The 23,755-nt window shown below is 38.6% G+C and overlaps 2 protein-coding genes and 1 long non-coding RNA gene across 6 annotated transcripts; 2 read left to right on the forward strand and 1 right to left on the reverse strand.

Moving 5' to 3' along the window:
- Positions 1-1,705: 1,705 nt before the first annotated feature.
- Positions 1,706-13,428, forward strand: LOC121630922. The gene is made up of 14 exons (XM_041971476.1): positions 1,706-2,335; positions 3,363-3,518; positions 5,613-5,731; positions 6,074-6,245; positions 6,330-6,448; positions 6,540-8,172; positions 8,394-8,504; positions 8,710-8,885; positions 9,691-9,782; positions 11,527-11,657; positions 11,778-11,958; positions 12,458-12,605; positions 12,730-12,799; positions 13,376-13,428. Exons 1-14 carry the CDS (start codon positions 1,765-1,767, stop codon positions 13,405-13,407), a joined length of 3,711 nt encoding a protein of 1,236 aa, XP_041827410.1. The 5' UTR covers positions 1,706-1,764; the 3' UTR covers positions 13,408-13,428.
- Positions 13,429-13,516: 88 nt separating this feature from the next.
- Positions 13,517-20,848, reverse strand: zgc:65811 (uncharacterized protein LOC393524 homolog). 4 transcript variants are annotated; one of them, XM_041971506.1, is made up of 10 exons: positions 20,735-20,848; positions 20,372-20,474; positions 19,588-19,693; positions 19,385-19,482; positions 17,571-17,645; positions 17,372-17,473; positions 16,817-16,912; positions 15,988-16,071; positions 15,450-15,668; positions 13,517-14,800 (listed from the first exon to the last, which is right to left on the reverse strand). In XM_041971506.1, exons 2-9 carry the CDS (start codon positions 20,435-20,437, stop codon positions 15,459-15,461), a joined length of 837 nt encoding a protein of 278 aa, XP_041827440.1. In that variant the 5' UTR covers positions 20,438-20,474; positions 20,735-20,848; the 3' UTR covers positions 13,517-14,800; positions 15,450-15,458. The 4 variants fall into 4 exon arrangements, with proteins under 4 accessions (XP_041827440.1, XP_041827447.1, XP_041827422.1 ...); XM_041971513.1 differs by lacking the exon at positions 15,450-15,668; XM_041971488.1 differs by having other exon boundaries at positions 13,517-15,668.
- On the forward strand, positions 15,668-16,912 carry LOC121630951. The gene is made up of 2 exons (XR_006008644.1): positions 15,668-16,073; positions 16,819-16,912. It is a non-coding gene; the product is annotated as an uncharacterized LOC121630951 (long non-coding RNA).
- Positions 20,849-23,755: the final 2,907 nt, after the last annotated feature.

Here is a 23,755-nt window from a genome sequence, read left to right on the forward strand (position 1 = left end):
AGCCACTGTTTACATTCAATAAAGCCAAGAAAACCAACTAGGATTCCTTGTATTTAATAGAGCCAACCCGTCTCCATGGTTACTGGCCAGGGGTTTTCATTCTTCATTCACTTCCTCACCCCTGAGCTTTTTTTTTTATAAAATTCTCTCTCTCCTCCCTCCTTGTTACTACATTTAACTTCTGTTTCTCCTCACGTGATTTTTTTCCCTACTTTGGGAAAAATGTCTGCTCCTCCGGTCTCTTGCTCAGTGCCACTCCTGTCTTTGTGCCGCCCTCACTAAGCCTTCCCCCTTCAATGAAACCCAGACATCATACACACAATACTTACGCTCTGAGTCTAAGGAAAACAACTCCTGGCTGTAGCTAGGCAACTACAAATATGAGTCATCCTACTGCCTCGCCCATCATCAACTCATCAGCACCACACCTCCTCAAACCCTCCAACCCACTCTTCTATTTGATTAAGATCTACTTTATCAAGTGTAGTGAAATCACAGCATTTGTGTGATTTGTTTGAAAACCTCATCACACTCCACAAATGTAGCGGTGGAGGTCGAGGGACAGCCCTGTTCCTGCGTAACACCGAGAGAAAATTACCACTGGCCTCAGCTGACAACGTCATGACCACAATGTGGTGATAAGATTGTCAGAGTGAGAGCTGTTGATGATACAGTATGTGTCGCAAACTGTGCCATTGGCATCAGTGGTGGAATTATGTTATAACCAATAAAATACTAATGGATATAAAAGAATGGAGAGGAGTTATTCCTTTACCACAAGTGACATTAACAGTCATATAACGAATTGAGTGAGACAAAACAAAAGTATTACTAAAAAAAAATAAAAATAAGCATGGCAAAGGTCATGTATCTTTGATTTTGGATAGATGGAGATTTGTCAATTGGTCAACAACATACAAAACTTAGTACGGCACACTGCTGCCCTCTAGTGGACAAAACGTTACACTGACGACTGGGATTTTAGAAACCTACACGTTTACCTGTGTTGCTCATTTTATAGAAGCACGATCCTAACTCGTTATACCTAATTATGAGCTGGCATTATTAAAGAGGGAGAAAGAATCTATAAAACACAAATTACCTTACTTTTTGTGCTTAGTTTATATATGCAGATTCTTTTGTGTGAACTATTTTGTTATCATGACAATCTAATACTTTTTCATTTATCGTGTTTCAATGGCATCATCAAAATTTAATCAAAACAAATATATTTTTAAATTTGCACTGGGTCATATGGTTTATATTTTATAATGCTACCTTCATTTAGCTTTTTGTGTTTTGGTAGTAGGTCTTTCTTTGTTTTGTTGTAGATTATAAACTTGTGGCTGTGCTTGGCCAGTTCACTCCTCAAAATAATAAATAAAGAATAAATGAATGAATATCTGCACAAACTCAAAATATATCCAAATATTATTCTATTAATATGAGAAAGAATATGAGTCATCCTTTGTTTAAATTGTCTTACTATTACAGTTTATTTGGAATTAAATTATAAGTCGGCCATTTTAAAACTTCTTCTTTTTCTTCTTCTTGTGTGTTTTAATGGCTGTTAGCATCTAGCTTCAAAGCTTCTGCCGCAATCTACTGGTCTGGTGTATGTCATTGAATATTGACAAAAAAAAAAAAAAAATAGAAAGGAAACCTACTGAGCATGTGCCACTAATTAAGGTTAATTAGTGAACAGGTGTGCTGGCAGGAAGTCTACAAAAATAGTCCCCCTGTTCATTCAGTCCCAGTGTTTTGATGCATAGAGAAATACTCGTATTGGCGATGCATTTAAAACAAAAAACACCCCGCTTCGGTGTTCTACTCGTTTTCACCTTTTCAACAATAGCTTTATCCTCAGTAGGCTGGTGTGAAACTACAACTAACTCCTTCCAAACACCTCCTCCACCTTCGACTCCTTTGAATGACAGACCCAGCCAATTAACGACGAAAGGCCTCAGTCGACCCTTCAGTAGTGAAATCAGGCGGTGGTTACATCTTAGATTGAGGCCTGGAGAAGAAGAAGAGTCGCAAAACCTTCATCATTCTGAGAAACTCGAAGACGGAGGCACCCCTGGAAGGGCAACAGGAGGAAGACGAGGGCCTGGACGGAGAATCAGCCCCAGAATGGTGTTTTCTACAAGTTTGAAAAACCGTTTTAAACGAATGGAAACAGAGGGGGGTTGGCTGTTCACCTCACACAGTTCTACACTTGGAAACTGTAGCAGGGGATACATTGAACAAGTCGTCCCTGGGAAGTTTTACGTCACTGGTCAGCTTGAACCAAACATCCCACATCTTGGATATCAGACAGATTCAAGAAGTTCAGGTAAGCTGGATGGGCTCTGTGCAGAGGCACTGACCTCTCATATGTGTTAACCTGTAAAGCAGTATTTTGACCACACTGGTGTCCTGTAAATTCATATAAATTTATTACGTTTATTACGTATGATACGTCAGAATGATTGTAGTACAAAAGGAAACCACCAGGGGGCAGAAAAGTATCAGATTGCATACACAACAGAGTTTTGAGCAAAGTTGTTTTATTTTTCCTTTTAACTCCTTAAAAAGATGCAGTGGGTGTCAGTAACTGTAGCAAATCTGGCGTTTCAGGCGTCAAAGGGATAATCACTATTGCACAAACATTTTATACTTTCGAAAAACTTGATTTGAGCCAAATTAAGAGATTCTTCAACTTTTGGGGTGTTTAACTTTGCGTGGCCGTTACAGCCACTTCATAAAATGCAAATGGTTTCGACAGACATAATCACCCACGTAGACTATTGATGGGGTGTTGCTGTAAAATGCTGCATAATGATCAAGAACATGATGATGTTGTAGAACTTGCAGAAGAACATTACATGCTGCATTCACTTGCACTTGGGCATTTGAGGTTTACCCCTCTGGCCCCAGCCTGAATGCTAAAGTGCTTCAGTTAGAAGCTGAGTATAGTTGATGTGTTTGATGCCTCTGCAGTATTGTGCCGTATTTTGATTAATACTGAAGTATCAGTATTGTGGTGGTGGTATAGCTGCAGGAGGAGGGGTTGGGTTCATTTTTATGTACAGTGTTATACAAAGAGACCTAAATCTTAGGGGTTAGTGAGATGTTTAATGCAACAACGAAAATAAGTTCTGACACAAATCCTTGTTTTAGTCTTTTACTTTTCCCCCTCTAATCTCTACTTTTGTTTATCAGAACTATAGCACATGTATGTATTTGGTGGAGACTTTACCGTATTAAGACCTGAGCATTTCTTTAACACATCAAAGGCTGAACGGTTTAAAATTGGTTTTATCTTTAACAGTTTAAATGTGAGTTAAATAATGTATTTTGTTTTTTGTTTTGTTTACTAGTCCAGGCTCGGGAAAGTCTATCGAGGATCAGAGGTCAGCGGCGCAGCGGCTCAGAGGAGAGCTGGCAGAAGCTGCAGCCTGTGGTGGAATGTAGAGATGATGCCATGACCCTCACTGTGAGGAGGAGACGAGCTGTGCAGTTACTGCTGGACCGAGGTGAGGCTGTACCTTCATTTATCTGGACTCAAGCTTTAGTGTACCTGAAGATCCTTTTCAATTATGTGAATTTGGTGATGCAGTACTCTCCTACTTTTTATTTCTATCAGGGAACGAATGATGTATGCTTTTTTAAGAAAAAAAGGTAGCTGAACAGGTTTAGAATATTTCAGCCCTTCATTAAACTAGACTTTTAAAGCTGTTAAACTATTACCGACTTGATTACTTTCTAGTGCTTAAATGTTCACAAAACTTCCCTGGTGCCCAGCACCATCAGTTGTAAATGTAAATAAGTCTCATTACTTTTTGGGAAATATCAGAAGATCAGATGTTTGCTTATCTTGGTTATGTCAAGCTGTCTAGATTGCTGTCAGTGGGCTTAATCTCAGCTGAATCTCAACCACTTTATTAAGTCCACCTTGCTAGTACCAGGATGGTCACTTTTTACCTTCAGAGCTGCCTTAAAGTTTGGTGTCATAGATTCAACAAGGTGTTGGAAACATTGTGCTCCGTATTGACATGACAGCTTCACACAGTTGCTGCACATGGTGAATGGTCTGTATTTATATAGCGCGTTACTGTACCTGGAATGATACCCAAAGCGCTTTACATTAAACATCATACTCACCCATTCATTCACACGCTGATGGCGGAAGCTGCCATGCAAGATGCTAACCACGACCTACCCACCGAGCCACGCCGCCACATCCATGATGAGAATCTCCCGTTCCACCACATCCCAAAGCTGCTCTACTGGATTGAGATCTGGTGACTGTGGAGGCCATTAGAGTCCAGTAAACTCATTGTCATGTTCAGGAAAGCAGTTTGAGGTGATTTGACCTTTCTGACATGGAGCATTATCCTGCTGGAAGTAGCCATTAGACTGTGGTTATAAAGGGATGGACATGGGAACAACAACCTATATGAGCAATGCTCAGATAGACTGTAGTGTTTAAACCATGCCATGTTGATGCTAAGGGGTCCAAAGTGGGCCAAGAAAACATCCACCACACAATTACACCATCAGCGGCCTGAACTGTTTATCCAAGGCAGGATGGATCCATGTTTTTATGTTGTTTTCTGAGCCTACCATCCTAATGTGGAGCTGAAATGGAGACTCATTACACCAGGCAACGTTATTCCATCTTCTGTTGTCCAGATTTGGTGAGTGTGTGAATTGTAGCTTCAGTTTCCTGTTCTTAGCTGACAGGAGGCACCTGGTGTGGTCTTCTGCTGCTGCTGTAGCCCATCTGCTTCAAGGCTGGACGTGTTGTTCAGAGATGCTATTCTATTATCTTGGTTGTAATCAGTGGTAATTTGAGCAACTGTGGCCTTTCTATCATCTCCAGCCAGTCTGCCCATTCTCTGACCTCTGGCATCGACATTTTTAGACGATTCTCTGTAAACCCTAGATATGATTATGGGTAACAATCCCAGTAGATTAGCAGTTTTAAAAAATACTCAGGCCGACATGCCACATTCAAAGTCACTTCAGTCCTCATTCTGATGCTCACTTGACCTTGAGGACGTCATCTTGACCATGTTTACATGACTAAATTCATTGAGTTGCTGCCATGTGATTGGCTGATTTGTCTCAACAAGCAATTGAAAAGGTGTAGCTGATAACGTGAATGGTTCATCCACATTCTTCTCCTTTTCTGATCATGTCACATCTTTAATCCTCATGTCTGCGTTGAGATTGGAGGAGACATAAAAGAAGAGTCAAGGCATTTAATAAAAGATCTGTGTCTATATGAACACTGTTTTCTACAAAATGACTGTTTTTTAAACATCTGAGTCTTCAGTTAAAGTTTTGGGTCCCAGCAGGAAAGTTTCTCATCAGTCCTTAAAAGAAAGTGTTTCCCAACAGCTCAATAGATTTTTTTTTTTTATTCTTTTTTACCAGAGTTGCTTCTTCCCTTACTGTAAACAGGACTTTATTAGGCAGCAGCATGAAAACAGTTAATCATTTTCCATTTCATCTTTGGTCATAATCTTTGAAATCCAGCATGATTCCCTTTGTTCTTTTCTGTCCACCTCTTCCTGTGTAAGTAAAATTAAGTTTTTTGTTTTGTTTTGTTTTCTGTGCTCCAGCGAATGACTCATCGTTGCCCCTGTTCCAGCTGCCACCACAGTGTGGTTACTCTGTTGAAACCACATGGGGAGACCTCAGTCTGATGGCTCAGTACGATGCCTGCCACGTTATTCAAGAGGTGCAGTACGGTACATTTTATCAGTCGCATCATTCATTGCAAAGTTTGTCAAATATTTACAGGACTGTTTCAGCCTTTTATTCATATTCAGTTTAATGTCTGATTTATAATCCTTCTGAAGCCTTTCGGTTTCCACTTTTGTTACTGTTTGAATTGTGACTCTATGGTGACACAACCCAGTATACTCCCTCACAAGAAAGTCAGGGACTTTCACAGACATGGATTCTGAGCCAAAACAACTTTACATGAGGGAAAACTAGTTTATTTCTTGTGGATATGAAGCATTTTGTGATGAAGGCAGAAAAAACTTAAATAAATGCAGTGAAAACATGTTTCATTTAGAATGAGGACTATGTGTTGCCTCTGCTATGGAGGGGGACTCCAGTCAAGATGTCCTGTCCAGTGTCTCAGATCAAAGCTCCAGCTGGTGAGCCCCCCTCCCTCTGCTGCTCCCCGTATGGTATGACTGTAAAAGTACAGACACTGTCTGCTACAGAGGAGCCCAGTATAAACGGTAAGTTCTTTTCCCAGTAGCATCAGAACGCACTTAAATTACTGCCCTTTGTTTTACCAGATTTTTTTAACCCTTCCACTGCAGTGAGAGGAGAATGGACCCCTTTGATGCTGTTGGCTGAACAGTGCGGCTACACTTTGGACAAACAAGATACAACAATTACAATTGCTGTTCCTTTTGTTTCATGTGGCATCACAGTAAAGGTGAATGTCCAAAGTTTCTGTCAGTGGAGCGGATGTGTTTTTTTTTTTTTTTTCCCTTTTTGAAATGATATTTTCTGGTCTGTCTTTGTAGGATGGAAAATACACACTTTCCCTACAAATGGGACCGAGCATCTTCACATTGGCCTGTCCTGTCTCAACCTTTGACGAACTGTTGGTTACCCATCAACATCAGGCCGATAGCCCTCCGTATCTTATCAGACAGGGAACAAATCCCGTGGTAGGATCCCTGGGATCTGTGCAGTGGATCCCACCTTTCTACTTGGCTCCTCCCTACTATCCCCACCCTACATATGAACACGGTTATTCTGATTCTAAAGGACATGATTCACAGAACCCTCCTACTCCACTGACTTTGACTCCTGAGGCTACATTTAGTTTACAGCCTGTTCCCTCTGTTAGCTCCCAGCCAAGCTATCAAGACCAATACTTCCAAAGGATTCCTCTTGGGAAGCCATACGAAAGCTCAGAGGATTCAGTTCTGGCATATCCAGATCAAAAGCAAAATCAAGAAGTTCCTGTCTCAGATCTCTCTGAGAAACAAAATGCTGATTCAACAAGCTCTCCAGCTGATGTTAATGCTCCTCATTCCCAGCCTCCAAGCCATGATTTCAGTCTGTATTACCACTACTACCACCATCCCAAAATTCCTCTCCGTGGCACTCCTCAAAACCCAGACCCAGGTGTTTCTGGATTATTGCCCTCAGCTTCTCTGAATCATCCGTTTCAGCCCTTTCCTTCAGATGTGCAACAGTCTGATAGTTTCAGCAAGACCTCTCCACATGAAACTACTTCCTATCCTCATGCTCTCCCAACAAATCCTAAATTTTTGTACAAAGTCTCAGCACTGAATGCACCTTACCCTCCACAGCCCTATCCATACCACTATTTCTATTACTTTCCACAGATTGCTAAAGGTGTGGCTAAGAAGCTGGGTCTCTTACATCCTGATTTGGCTGCATCTACAAACTTATCCTGTGTTCACTCTCCTCATTCATCAGTATCTTCAAGACATGACAAAAACAACATGAATCCACACACAAATGACCCAAATGCAGATAAAAGTGACAATATCAAACCAAATCTGAGTGACAATAAGAGCTTTGCTGCAGCAGTGCAGCCTCCAGTCACACAAAGTTACCCCCAAAGACCAGACCCTGCTGCAGTTCCCCCTACTGAGCAACCCTCTCTTCCCACTCCAGGATTCCTCTATAACCCTAATCCTTACCAGTACTACTACAACCCTTACTATAACCAGTATCTCATGTATCATGGACCTGAGTCTTTGCTTGGTGCAGACAAACGTGTGTCTGCAACTTCATCCAAAAATCCAAATCCTCTGGCTGGAACATCTTTCTCTTCAGTTCAGCATTTATCCCATCTCAAACCTCAAACCACTGCTTCACCCACTAAATCCATGTCTGATGTTCCGAATGAACTGTTATATCCTTACTATTACTACCTCTACTACCAACCTCAAATGGCCAAATACAACCAGGAGCCAAAGTTTGTCTATGGCAGGATGCAACGGTCTGCTCGTGCTTCTGAGACGGGGTATCCCAGCATCCCTCTGTCCCAGTACAATTCCTTTCATAGTCTGTATCCCTACTATGTTACTCAGCAACATCCATATGGACAACACAGTCCATATTTTCAGCAGCATAGTGGAAATGAGGCCAAAGAGAAGCTGGATAATAAAATGGGAGGTAAATGGTTGCATTAAGTTGAGATGCTAGTTTCAGTGCTCAGTAACTGATTCTTTTGAGATGTTTTTGGTATTGGAGCGTACTTGATCACAGCTAGAGGGCAGAGAAATGCCAGGCAGGCTAATATTAAGGCATTTCTAAGGCAAACTCTTTAAAGTGATGCCATGCAACATCTTTAATGCTTCTGAACAAAGCATAACTTGTTCTTCACTCTTTTTCAGTTCACCACAAACCTAATCCGTACACTCCCGTTGTCCCACCCTGTAGCTTTGGACCCGTGTCAGGCGTTGACTGCAGAAACCAGTTAGGCTGCTGTTCGTACTCTGTGCAGGGTGGGTGTCTCACTAAACATATGCTGTTGAAACCTGTTTGAATTTAACAAAGCAGCTGATCTGAAAGCTGGATGAAGCCTGCATGCATTAGTTTGTATTTACTGCTAACACGTTTTTTTTTTTTTTTTGTTTTTTTTGTTTTTAAATTGCTGTAGTTGCAATCAAGGCAACATAATTCAGGTTTTGTGTGTGTGTGGGTTAACAGATGGCACACATGGGCCGTATTTTGTCTTTGCGATGCCCAACTCTGTGACGGAGCCCACAGTGGTCCCTCCTGCTCTCCACTCTGAGGACAGCAATGGGTCCTGCACGCTGCAGAAGCTGACATCAGACCCTGACATCTACATTGTGCCTCTGGATGGCTGTGGAGTAAACAAACATGTAAGACAAACACGCTTTAATGTGTATCCTTACTTACAGTAGGAGTGGGTATATCCTAGTGCCTTTTTATTTAAATGTCAGGTGATTCGTATTTACATCACACCTCAATAAACCTGCTGTTTTTAAGTTGACATCATTTCTAAGCCTATTTGTTCTTTTAAACAATCAAAAACAAATATTTTAGGCTGTTGAATCCAGCATGTTTGGTATGAACCTGGCCTGGAGAGCCATGGTGACTGTCGTTCACAGTGAAGTACAGACTGTAGGGAGCGGTGAAGGTCTACTTATACAGTCGTACTGTAAGTGTTAGGATGACATTATATGCATGAATGCCTGTGGATGTACTGAAATACTAGCTAAGTCTGCAGAGAAATATTCAGTCTAAAGGACGTAGTGGAGTGGGGAAATAAACATGGTTTCTAAAGGATGGCAAAAACACTTGCCAGGAAAAGTTTGTCACCTGATGTGATAAAAACAACTAGTCTTTGGTAAATGTACAACTCCTTCAACCTCTAAAAATGTAAATGGTCTCTGAGTTGCAGAACATTTCTCAGTAACTATCTTAACACGGGCAGTAGCAGTCAAACACAGTGGATGTACAAAGAAAAGCAACTGTAGCAGTGTTTCATAAAGGCGTGTAAACCCTAATTTGACTAAACAAATAATGCCTTGGCCTTAACTGACCTTAGTTCTGCACACTTTTTTTTAAATCTAGAAATGTATGTCAAACTTTATTAATCCCAGCGGGAAGCTGTCTTCTATCAGATTGGAGCCTGTGAAATAATTTTTTAATAAATTGTCTCAGATGTTTGGTCCAACAGTGGTTCATCTTTTGGAGGTCCAAGGTGTCCAGTCACATAAGGGCACCAGTTCTGCTAATGGGAACTCTCCAGTAAGGTATGTTGTTGTTTACAGACACCTTTTGGTTGCATGGGTACTAGTGTTACTTCAGGTCCTCATAGTGTCACCATTTCTGCATGCATTTTATTTCTCTTTTCTAGAGAATATATTGCATTGCAAATGAGCTTCTAGCAAAATACATGTTTTAACAAGTGTCTCTTAGCTGGACTCTGGTAGCCAATCAGCTTTCAGCTAGAGAAAACATTTATTCTTTTTTTGCTGTTCTTTCTTGATAAGCTTTTTATTTTAATTTTTTGTAGTCACAGTAAAGTGGTAGCATTTGATTTTTTTCTGTTTCCATGCAGCTTTTCTGTGCACCATTTAATGCATCATAGCTGTTAGCATTCAAGTGTTTTTTTTTTTTTGGGGGAGAAATGATATCAGCATTTTTCTTTTAAAAAATCTAATTCAATTTAATTTTAATGGATAAGACGCAGTAGAAAGACAAACATGCTATAGGGGAAATTGTATTACACATTAGTTTCAGCTATTAAAAAAAAAAAAAAAGTCCCCTGAAGTTCACTGACTTGAGTAGTTTATATTTAAATCTATGAATGAGTTGGCAACAAAGCTGTTCCTTTACAGCAGCACATGTTGTTTGCACCACGTTGCCTTGGGAATGACATTATGTATGTCATGTATGTATCTATGTAATATACATGTGATAAATTAGATATTTTTTGCTCCAAATTACATGCACATCTTTTATCAATGTTGCAGTGGCAGGCCTTAATGCCTTTTCTTTTTTAATGTCATGAAGTTTCAGCAGCTCCTGTGTACAGCTGTCATATTGGAAATGAACATCAGGCACTGAAAGTGAACTGAATGCTAAATTAAGCATTTAGAAATTTGCACATGATCATGTTCTGCTTGCATTCCTCTTATTTTCAGCAAGGTTTTTATATACATTTCCACTCTAAAACACGGAGCTAGCAGCCTGTAGTTGGTGCTTTTTGTCTGGAGTAAAATTAGACTCAGTTTACACAACGACACAGACAATAAAACACAGAAGTTTTTAGTTTTGGCTCATTTGCACAGCAACAGAGTTTTTGGCTGGATGAAACCTGTAAAGGTTTGACAACGGGCTCCAGAGGGAAATTTTCTTGAAACACACAGTGAATCCTCTCCATGTAAATGTGAGCTGTCATCTTGCACTTGTGCTCAAGCCTCTCTACACCTATGAACAGAGCAACTCCTCTGTGTTCTGTTCGTACTGCTGAATCTTTAGAAGTCATTTAGTAAAACCTGCTACTCGTGCAACATTTAGGTCATCAGTGAAGACAGATTACGTACACCAGATAATCAATATACCTCTTATACAAGTGGAGGATTACCAAGAGAATGCCTTTGGATAAGACCTGGGAGAAGAAGTCGCTGGTCTGAGGTGACAAAGTTTCATCAACTACTAGAGGCCTGAGATGCACTTATTGTTGCCAGCCCTGTTAGCCTTTTCTGTCTGCACAGAGATGGTTTTCATCCCGCTGGTATGTTAATGTGTAAATTTCCAAATACCCAAAAGGAGAAGTTTTGGGTTTTTGTGGGGAAATGTCGTGTCGCTGGGGCCTGACACAGCAAATGTCTGAACTTACTGTCGTACAGCTCTCTCCCTGAACGTTGCAGTAAGAGCTGCAATAGTAAAAATATAATATAAACTCATATATCCTGTCAGATTGCAACAGTGAATGCATCCTTTGTGTGATCCTGAGACCTGTTGTCTTATGTCTTTTGCACGCTGCTGCAGGTTGATGGTGGGATGTAGCTCATCCCCACATACTCCAGGTGAAGTCAGGTTTCATATGATGGATCAGCCTCCCCAGCCTCCTATCCACCCAGCACCAGCTGCCATCACGGTGCTACTGAGACTTGCAACAGGTGTGTTTTTTTGTTGTTGGTTTTCCTTTTAAATGTCACTATGTCACTATGCCTATGTCATGCTGAGTTTGCTGAGCTTTTTTCTCTTTATGTTCCAATATATTTTATTTTTGCCTGTAGATGAATCCTTCACCAGGTACTATCCTGAAGCTCACCTGCCTCTCAGCCTCCTGCAGGGTAAACCGGTTTACGTAGAGCTGAGTCTGCTGGGTCCATCAGACCCCAACCTGGTGCTGCTGGTTCACTCATGCCTGGCTTACACTCTAACTCCATATGTCAGCTGGATCCTTTTTTATGATGGGTATGTTTTAGATATAGATAATGGGGTAAAAGTAAAGTTTGCATGATTTAGCTTGTTTTATTTGTTTTTAAATATGTGTTGGCGCTATTAGTCCTGGCACCAGCTGATTGAGTTCTTCCTGATGTTTGAGGTGAACATGGTTTCGGACAGCTCTGTCAAATCAGCCTTTACTTGGGGGAAAAAATCCGGATATATTCAACTTACTAATGGTTTGCTGTAAATTTTGTGATATATCCAAAATTAAAAGCGAGTTTGGGCTCTTATTATAGTGCTTGGATAAACAGCTCCTGCAGCTTAATCATAACAGGGACTGAATTCACCAAGATCATTAGAAGTGTACATATGACTTGGCATGACTAACAATGCCACAACAAAGTTTAGGCTTCTTTTTAAATGTTTTTGTGAACGTTATTGTAGCTGGAGGCAGCCTTAAAAACTAAATGGGAAAACATTGAATTCATCAGAAATTCTCGGTTGTAAAGATTAATGTGTCATCCAGTTGTCCAAGTCAGGGATTTTCCCAGCTGCTTCCTTCCCCAAACATCCACCACATCCGGAGGATTAAAATCACCAGCTTCCCCCGCCTTCCCTTGGAAAGTTTAACCTACGTGGATCCCGGAGGATACTCGCTCCTGCAAGACCCAGAGGTGCCTCCCACTTTACACGCAAAACATACAAGCTGACAGCTGCTCTTGTCTGACGAAGTTCAGGCTGAATAAAGAGTGGATTAGAAAAGTAATAGTTTTTTTCCTCTTGTTTCTCCTTACTCAGGTCTACTTTTTATGCTTGTCAGAAAGCTGCTCAGCTGCTGATGGAGGCTGTAGGGAAGGCTGCATGAAAGGTAAGCTCATGAAGCAGCAAATTTAATATAACAGTTTGAGGTTTTTGGTGAATGTTTGTTAAATGTGACATCTTGATGTAGATGTTGGACTTGAAAGCTTTAAGTCAGACAACTTGGGTCATTTATTAGGACTGATGGAGCCTTCATTTACTCAAACAGCTTCACAGCCTTTTCACAGCCAGATATTTCTAAAGATCCTTCAAGGTTTTGCTTAAGGTCTTAAGGTCTGATATTAACATGACGGAATCCTTTTATTTCAGTGTTATGGTCGATCTACCTTTTAGGTTCAACAAGAGTTCTGAGTTTCTTCTCTGACCACCACTAAAGAGCAGGCGGTCTCTGTTAGCTCTGATTATTTGGCCGTTTTCCTCTGACTTGCCTCATCATTCTGACATTTCCTGCCACACAACCGCTGCTCACTGGATGCCTGTATTCACACGTTTATCTGTAGAGACGGTTGTGGTGGGTGGAAGCTAGTGTGTTCATGCTCCAAACAAAGTGCTCATTTCTGCTAATTGAGCATGTGTATTTTGCAGTTTGTCTGTAGCCATTTTAAATTCTTTTCTTTCCTTGCAGGTCCCAGCACTGGTGTGAGATCAATGAAATAAAGACACTTTTACACAGCTGCAAATTGGTTTAGTGATTGTAAGCAATGTTATGACCCCCTTCTGTCCAGGGGATAAGGGTCAGTAACAAGACCGGACCGGACGTCCACAATGGTATAAAATAAATGTATTTTATTCAATACACAAAAAAGCGAGGCACAGCTGCATCCACTTTCCATCACCAGACTGACAGGCCAGGGGCCGTAACAGCAAACATGAACACATCTACAAAGGAATATATATCTAAAAATGACTTAACATAGTGCAATGCAACAGTCAAGAATGCAGAGAATTAAAACAAGCAGTTCAAGATATTCAGGAGTTTGTTTTCTAAACCTTTAGTCAGCCACAGAAATCTTGGACAACAGCATAAATGGAAGGATCAAAGTTGCAAATTTAAGCAGTTTTTTTTTTTTACTTCGCTCTTACAGAAAAGCTATATTTAAGGTTAATGGCACAAAAGATATCAGTTAGAGTAAAAAAGGAAAAGCCTGCATAATATTACACACAAATAAGGTCCTTGACATTAGTCTCTGGCCTTTCCTGTGGCCTTCAAGATGCATTATATATGAGGGAAACTGATTGGAAGGTAGCTTTAATAAAAAAAAATATATATATATGGAAAAAAATTCCAGTGTATGTCTTTTTAACCTAAACAAATAAAAACAAGACTTGAAGAAAAACAAGTACAACTTAAAACCATCTATCCAGTTATAACGGCTTTTAACAGACTGGATGGATGATGTGAAACAGAATGCAGATGAAACTAGACACATTTTATTCAAGGTGTTGATTTTCTACTGCATACAAAAGCTTATGAATTACCTTTCTGGTTTTTGTTTTTAATCACATGATCCCTTTTTAAAATTTTTAACTGTGATATCTGCCAGTAGCTTAAGTTTTCTGTGCAGCCACAGACAAAAAAACATCTAAAAGCTGCCGTGGTTTAGCAGAGTGATAAATATGTAACAAGTGGCTAAAAAGTTCAACTGAAATCTGAACATTTAGTAACGAAGGATCTTGTTTGCTGATCTTGAAATTAAAAGGAATAATTCAGTTTACGATTAAGTACAGCATCAATAATGTGAAAAGCTCCCAGGCTTTTACATCAAACGTTCAATATTAGCCTTATGCCAGGTAAGAAATGTGATGTTTAAAAAAATTTATTTTTAACACAACTTTGCTTAAAAAACGAATTATAAATTCAGAGGAAAATCTTTTAACACTAATCAGCTTGTTCTCTCAAGTGATGGTCTTTGATGAAGCGGTGGAAGATAAGGCCTGAAACCGCCAATCAGTCCTCCTCTTAGTACACAGTTGAATAATATGTGGTGACCTGCTGATGGACTCTCTTGAGCTGTTTCAGGAGGATAGTGGTGCAGACCAGGGCGGTAATCTGTCATGCAGACACAGAAGAAGGAGGGGAAGTAAAGAGTAGAGACAGGACACAGCTGTGCAGTGGTTTAGTTTTGTGTCAAGGAGGGTACACCACCCAGCTGCTGCTACTACACTCAACCAAAGCCAACTACAAAATAAGCAAGTAAAAATGAAACTCATGAAAAAGAACTACTGAGAAACGGGAAGGTGAAAAAGGAAAAATCCAGCCCATTTACTGTAAAAGGAAAAAAAAAAGTAACAGTTTTGGGGGGAAGATGTAATCAGGAAGTAAAGCAAAATGTCAAGTAGGTTCTAAAGCTTGTAGGACAAAAAAATAAATCAATTTCCAGCTTGTGAAGGGTAATTATGATTGCTAAAAACAGAAAAGGAAAGAGCTTAATAAGCCTTTAATTCAATAAAATGTTCAAATTCACCCACTCATGCTGAGTTTAGAAAAGCTTTGGCATATCATCAGCTTTTGTCCCCCTTTTTTTATGGGGAACTAGGTAACATCCCACTAGTCCAAACAGGGTGTTACGTTACAGATTTATATATTATAGAATGGATTTTTCCTTTAACGGGTGCTGTGGTCATGCCGACAGAAGCAGATGATTATTCATGCCAGACTACTGTAGTACAAAATCAAAACAGTGTGTGTGGAAACTGACATGAACACACTAAGCCTGAGGCACAGGGATGTTGACCACAGAGAGGGGCGTGAAGACGACCGGGTCCTGGTCGGGGTAGGATGTGGAGGCAAAGTCATGCGGATATGGCTGAGGGGCAGCCAGGGCAGGAGTGGTGTGAGTCAGGGTAATGTACTGAGGAGATGAGGTGGACTGGCGAATCAGTGAACTGAGGGTTGCGCTGCAAATCAGAGCTACGATCTTTGGGAAGTGATGATTGGAAGAACAAGAGAAAACAAAATGTAAAAAAAAAAAGAAAGACAGGAGGAAGAGTATTAAGAAATATGGCATGAAGAATTAACAGATCATGGTCATCAGATTAGAACAAAAGTATTATTAACAGCCAAATTTTTATCCCAAAATACTTAACTGTAATGAAAATTAGCTGCATGAGTGTTTCCCTCTTCCTTTTTATTATTTATGCAGGATTACAAACAAAATCTTACTTCATTCAGTCCTTAACTCTGAACAAAACTTCATTTATTTAATTTAAGTAAAAAAACGTAGAGAATTAGCTTACCAAAAGAACTCCAACTCCCACAAAGATGCCCAATACCAGCGATGCCCTTCTGTCAAAGAGACTTGAGATGGTCACTGGACAACTCTGTGGGAAAATGGAAGAAACTGTGAAAACCTAAACTGATGCATTTAACCTTAAGTTTCCATTAGCAGGAATAAAACATCCTATATTTCATGTCGTCAAACAACAAGAGCATCTCTCAAATGAGTCAAAGACATCCAAAACATATAAGGTCCCAGTCTCGATACTTTGAGGTTCCCTCTGAGCTGTTAGATTGTCAAAAGCATAAAAACTAAACAGTGATTGAGTTTTCGTCGCTCTTACGGGTTCCTGTGCAGGTCTGCACATCTGCAGACTTGCCCAGAGCTTATGGGAAAATCTGAGGCACTCAGTGGTGTGGAAAGAACGGTTGGTGTAGTCACTGGGGCAACTAAACATATTACATGGTTTCTAGAAGGAAAACTAATTTTCTTGCACATTTGTTTAAGCTTTTACTTTGTTCATCTGTTAAAAATGATAAAAAAAATCTGAATTAAACTAAAAAAAAAACTCACAAACACATGGTAGATGCTATTTTTTCAAATGTATTGTCAAATGCTGGAGGGTATGGTTTTCTTTTATTTTTTTTTCCGAATGAAAATGCACTTTTCATGAGCAGCATGTCTTCTTAGTGTGTTTCATTCCTCTTTTTGATATCATTTCCACACACCAATGCCAGTTACTTCTATGAAGGATGCATCATTAGACCGTAGGGTGGAGACTGGAATTAGGTCAAACATTAATGTAACCAGCCTCATCTAAACTGATTTGGTTCTTGTCAGCAACTTACAGACATAGAAAAGTTGTCTATGAACCCTTTCGGCTTGGGACAGGTCTCCTTAACAATCTCTATCAGTGGGATGCCGGTCAGGCCACAGCAGTCGATCTGTGAGGGGGGGCATAGCGACAGTTACAACACTAACAAGTCTGCACATAACAATTACTGACACATTTAACATTTTACCAACATATTGGTGTTTGTAAGCTAGCTCCAGCTAAGTCAGTGCTACAACACCATTCTTCTGTAAACAAACCCAGCCAGTGAAACTAGCATGTCCCTGTGGACAACAGCAACTTCTACCAAGCTAACAAGGCGCGAGTCTGTGCTGGTTTAATTACTCAAAGTCTCCATTTACAGCTTTGAGTTGGTTAAATTTGTCATGAATCCATAGAAAAATGTCAATATGAAGAACAGAAAACTGAAAAGGTATGTGTGAAAGGAGCTACGGAGTGTTTTAAAACTATGCTTAAGTACACAAGATGAATAAAAACATGAAAAAACAAAGACCAGCTTTAAATTAAATTGGGCTTTTTATTATATAAGAAGGAAACATGCTGTGCTTACGAAATTGTGGATGAACATGAGGGTGACAGCTATGGCCGGGTCTCCACTGGCCGCATACACTGTGTAGATGCTTGTGTAGAACTCCCCGAGCTGTCTTCCAACCTTGATAACGAGCAATTCAAAGATGACACCATGGTCAAAAATATGAGTCCTTGCATATTTTTAGGTCGATTGTAAAATGTTTTTATTTGCTTCTCACCTTATCGCTGTTGGTATAAGCAAGCACTCCAGCAATAATCTCAGCTGCAGCCATAAAGGACAGGAGGACAGAGAACTGAAGGGACACAGATGGAGATCAAATTAATGTTAACATTATGAAGCACCAAGTAAACAAACTCAAAGCTGCAAACTGTTTGCATAGTTTGTTCCAGCAAGTTAAAACAAGAACTGATAGAACATAACACTGCAATAGATTAACATGTAACAAGGTATACATATTACTTTAAAAATAATTATTAAACCCTTCAAAAACTACCTATAATCAGAGGCAAAAGTCTCAAAGAATTAGCCAAGTATTCTGTATTTATAAAAACTAGTAAATATCTTTGCAGTACAAACTTCTGTTTACGCTTCTCAGCTGTGTTATAACTGGACTGTTCCTCCAGCAGACAGGCTTTCCTCAAACCTCTGACCTTTAAACTCTGTTACAGTTAAGAAAAACAAGAACAGCATGTCTCCGCCACAAGATAACGCTGGAGAAGAAGATCTAATAAGAAATCATAAGAAAGCAGTTTTCTTTTTTATTATGCAGGGAAAAATGAGAAAAGAAAGAACGAAAGAAAGAACGAAAGAAAGAAGGCATGAGGAATGTAACGAAATAAAGCTGAGAGCCAGCGATAGACAAAGGTCAGAAGTAAATAATCACAATGTTTCAGACATTTATGAATCCTAAAAGATTTCCTTCTATTCTCCAATTCTTCTTAAAACATCCATTATTCTCCACCAGTTTAATGTATAAAGGAAATCAAGATGGTTTTAATATTTTATGGCAAAAAAAAATCTCTCTGTATATATATATAAATACTAAGTGAAACTGTTTCTTTTGGTTTCATGAAGTAAAAAAGACGCCACTGAAGCAGATGAATTAACAAGAATCACCACTCATCTGTTTATATAAAAACTTCTTCTCACTATGTTTAGAGGACACATGTCTCATTCTGGTGTTCAGAAAGTTACCTCTGAGCCAAGCTGTAAATCTATTACACTTCTACATAAAGCACATGTTTAAAGAAATTATCAGTATGTTGTAAGTTTGAAGATAAATGATGGAGAGGTGGGTATAATTTAGATCTTTAACCCCATAACACAAATTTTATTTTTAATCAGTTGTTAGTCTGGGTTAGCAACAACACTCAAAAAGTTATGGACGGATTTTGATCAAATTTTCAGGAAATGTCAGAGGTGGAATATAGAAGAAGTGATTAGATTTTAGGGGTGATCCTGATCACTGTCTGGATCCTGCAATTTTTTAAAGGATTTTTTACCAATGATGATGTAAACAGATAGTGATATTGGTTTGAAGTATATGTATGAGAGTTTAACTCTCATGCATCACAGTACTGATTAATTAACCCATTTCACCTTGACTGACCATCGCCTCAGAATGACTACCACATATATTAGTCTTACATGAAAACTAATAAACCTAAATAAAAAGCCTTTTCATGAGGTGAACACCACCGTGATATATTCATCGCAGCGAGCTGTACTTCACCTGAACAACAATACTGTCAGAAGTTTGTCATTTGGCTCTTGGCCAAAGCAAAAACATGAACGCAAGAGCTGTTAAAGATGTCAGAGTTAGCCTTAAACAATTGGTAGTTTGTCACTTGTTTGTGTTGCTGTAACTTTTGTGTGATTTAAATAAATAGTTTGATCCACCCATGCACTCAATGTAAAGCCCTTATGCAATCTTTGCTGAAAAAACATGGGTGCCGCAGACACTACTCAGGAAACCATCACAAAGTTCTGCTTTGTAAAGGATGTTGCAATACAAGTAGAACATGTCCTCACCACTTGCAGAGCACATCTATTCTCACTGCAGGCACCGTAGTCTCCAAACGTGACCACAATCAGCATCAATGCACCGAGAACTATCAGTACAATCACACCTGAAAAAAAGAGATACATATATTTATAACTATTTGCTTGTTTAACTCGGGGTATATATATATATATATAAATATATACTGTATATACGACGTAAATATACTAACCGATAACAAAGGCACTTGAGTTGAAGGCCTCAAATTCAAATATTCCTCTGGTGCTGTCACTGAATCTCAGCCACAGACCAAGAATCAAAAAGGCTAATCCCACCACCTGCCAAACAGGAAGTGAAATTGGAAATTGCTAACAAGTATAACCAAATATTTCTGAGTAAGAACTATCACATCCTCATTTTAACATATGTCATTTAGAGTCCAGCTAATACATTGTAGGGGACTTCAAACAAGGTGGCAAGTTGTTGCCACTTACAAGAATGAAAAAGAAAAAAAAAACTCAGGAATGTGGAACAGGACGGCTGGATAAACAAAAAGAGATTCAGTCTTTGTTTAAAGTAAATGCAGCATTAGAACTGTAATAATCATGTCATCCCCTGAGGTCGTTTCAGAATAAAGGAAACCTGAGAAGGTATTTCTGTGAAAACGAAACCATTTAGACCAGGGTTACTCATTTAGTACAACGAAGGCCGCAATCTAGGAGATTTACTTTGTATTCCTGATTCAACACACCTGAATCAACTTAAATAGATATGTATTTAAATTTCTGCACAAAGACACACTGAAACATGGAAACCTGCAGGATTGCACCGAATTGAGTAGGCCTTATATAGACCCCCAGGTGTACTCATCCCAAACAATATCCAAACTAAGCTTTCCCCCAACTCTTTATCTTACAATAAACATAACCTAAAGTAACAAAGTATCACAATAAATGAGACATTGTTTTCCATTTTTGCAGAACGGTCTGCAAGCTACTGTAATGTACCGAACTTACCGCAAAGATGATGTTGAAAACGACGAGGATATATTTGCAGACGAGCCCGCATCCGTCCAGTCCCATGATGACCAGCGATTTGTTCAACTACGCACTCCCACGTCTGCAAACGTACACACAAATTATAACAGTCCAGGCCTGTTCGGCAGAAAACTACACTTATTTTTTTGAATACACTGTCATACATACTATCTTTAAAAGTACTATAATGATACACCTTGTCCTATTACATGATATTTCAGATAAATACCTGATTAGGAACCTAGCAATGTGTTTCTTGAAAAGAGAATGAAGCTTTCAACAACCTGACGGACATAAAAAAAAAACATTAATATGTTAAATTAACATCTAATTTAAAAATACCTGTATTTGTTGACAGAAAAATCTAATATTTTGTCAGGTTTCCTCTTGAATACGAGAGACCCGGGCGCCTTATGGTACTGTTTTGACGTTTATCAGCGTTGACATGCACCAAGCTCCGCCTCCTCCACCTCGCTCGGTCCTTTCATTGGCTAAAATGTATGAATGACAGGAGGTAGCACCAATAAGCAGAGGAAGTTCTCTTCAAAGAACAGTAGGAGAAAAGGAAACTTAAGGAAGCGAAAGTTAAATCCTTTGCTTGAATTGCTATAAAACGATTAATACTAACTTTATTATTACTTGTTAAATTTATATACTTGTAATTATATGGTTAAATGAGGCAAGTATTTATTTGAAAAATGTTCTGTAGCCTATAAGTATGTTGCAGTCCCTTGTAAAGTGATGTTTGTTCCCATATATTTGTTATACAGCCCACTTCACAAATGCATTTGTTTAATTGTAAAGAGGTCAAAGAATAATCTTTTTCTTTTTGTTCTTTTGTTTGTTTGTTTGTTTCTTTTTCTTTCTCTTTCTTTCTTTCTTTTTTCTTTCTTTCGCATTTTTGCCTGCATAATAAAAAAGAAAACTGCTTTCTTATGATTTCTAATTAGATCTGCTTCTCCAGCGTTATCTTGTGGCGGAGACATGCTGTTCTTGTTAGAAAGTCGTGAGGCTTTCTTCTTTTTTTTTTTTTTCTTTACCTGTAACAGAGAGGAGGTAGCACCAATAAGCAGAGGTTTTCTTCAAAGAACAGGAGAAAAGGAAACTTAAGGAAGCGAAAGCTAAATACTTTGCTTGAATTGCTATAAAACGATTAATACCAACTTTATTATTACTTGTTAAATTTATATAGTTGTAATTATATGGTTAAATGAGGCAAGTATTTATTTGAAAAACGTTCTGTAGGCTATAAGTATGTTGCAGTCCCTTGTAAAGTGATGTTTGTTCCCATATATTTGTTATACAGCCCACTTCACAAATGCATTTGTTTAATTGTAAAGAGGTCAAAGAATAATCTTTTTCTTTTTGTTCTTTTGTTTGTTTGTTTGTTTCTTTTTCTTTCTCTTTCTTTCTTTCTTTTTTCTTTCTTTCGCATTTTTGCCTGCATAATAAAAAAGAAAACTGCTTTCTTATGATTTCTAATTAGATCTGCTTCTCCAGCGTTATCTTGTGGCGGAGACATGCTGTTCTTGTTAGAAAGTCGTGAGGCTTTCTTCTTTTTTTTTTTTTCTTTACCTGTAACAGAGAGGAGGTAGCACCAATAAGCAGAGGTTTTCTTCAAAGAACAGGAGAAAAGGAAACTTAAGGAAGCGAAAGCTAAATACTTTGCTTGAATTGCTATAAAACGATTAATACCAACTTTATTATTACTTGTTAAATTTATATAGTTGTAATTATATGGTTAAATGAGGCAAGTATTTATTTGAAAAACGTTCTGTAGGCTATAAGTATGTTGCAGTCCCTTGTAAAGTGATATTTGTTCCCATATATTTGTTATACAGCCCACTTCACAAATGCATTTGTTTAATTGTAAAGAGGTCAAAGAATAATCTTTCTTTCTTTCTTTCTTTCTTTCTTTCTTTCTTTCTTTCTTTCTTTCTGTCTTTCTTTCTGTCTTTCTTTCTTTGTACCCACCTTCTCATTGTAACCACATATGAGACTATTTATATTCCTTCCTTGTGGTTTTCAGCTGTTATTTGGAAATCACCTAGTTTACTCAAGATATACAGTTACTGTAAAGCTGTGCTATTTTTTATCATTCAAGATGTTCCTTATTTTACTATTAGAAACCATTTCTTTGCTAAGATGTTTGTTTTGTGTAGACACAACATTCTTCCCTTTACTTGGGGTGGTTTCATGCTGGACGGATCCATAGATCAGTTTTGTAGTAAAACACATACTTCTGAAAGTGGTTAAGTACAAGGACTGGACTGAAAATTAATGACAAATCAGCCAATTTCCAAAGAAAATTTTAGAAATACCATCAGAAAACCTGAAAAATCTGACGTTGTTATTGGAACTCATGAATAACATCCATATCTTGTGAAGGCGTGGTGTATCCAGGAAATTTTCAATGAGCCCTTTGCAAAGCCAAAAACACAACTATTTTTTACAGATTTGTAAGAGTATTGTACAAGATAAGAACTGTGAAATTAGAAAAAATATTATTTCAAACACAAAAAGTCCTTTAATATACAGAGGAAATAAAGCTTTTAAATATCACTCATAATGCAGAATAAACACAAATAAAAAAAACTGGAATCTACTAGATGAAGTGTGGCTCTGTTGCTAAGGTAACAGAGCCACAACTGCTTTATAGATTTAAAAAAAATAAACATAAAAATACACAATACTTTAAATTAAACAATTGAAAACAATTTATATTAAAAATGGTTGATTATAAAAGCAAGTTGCAAATAATAATAAATAATACAGGCAGTGATAAAAGCAAGAAGATAGGTGTTTACTTTGGTTCCCATGTTGATAGACATGACGAGCTACAAATCATAACTGGGTTAATCAATAAAATTCCAGATGTGGTCCTGGCTTTAAGAAGGAAAGTCTGTTATAGTTACAACAGCATGACTCCGTAGTAAAACCAAATCTGTGTGTCAAACCAGGGAAAAGTCAGAAAATGTCTTAGATCAAAACGTTTTTTTGTGATTTTACTTGCATGTTTAATTGATTTGAAAATCATTGCATCCAGATTTTATTCCCATTATGAAGCAGAGTCCCAACATCTGTGAGACCTTGATGCAAATTTTGCCCTCCTGCCTTTATTGGTTTTACTTATTTCTTGTTACTTCATAACCATTTAGTAATATTGTACGACACATCCTATTTCAACAGTGAAAAAAGTAGTGTTGTGAAAAAAAAACAGATACTCTCTGAGATACCTTAGTGTTAGTTACACCTCTGATATAATTTCATAACCTGTGAGGTCTGCGGCTGTATGAAGAGAGTAATAGTGTCTCCTGGCTCTCATGGGCTCTTGTTGGTGAAACAGGCAGCAGTGTGGAGTGA

This window comes from Melanotaenia boesemani, chromosome 2 (assembly GCF_017639745.1).
Source record: "Melanotaenia boesemani isolate fMelBoe1 chromosome 2, fMelBoe1.pri, whole genome shotgun sequence".
Lineage (NCBI taxonomy): Eukaryota > Metazoa > Chordata > Actinopteri > Atheriniformes > Melanotaeniidae > Melanotaenia > Melanotaenia boesemani.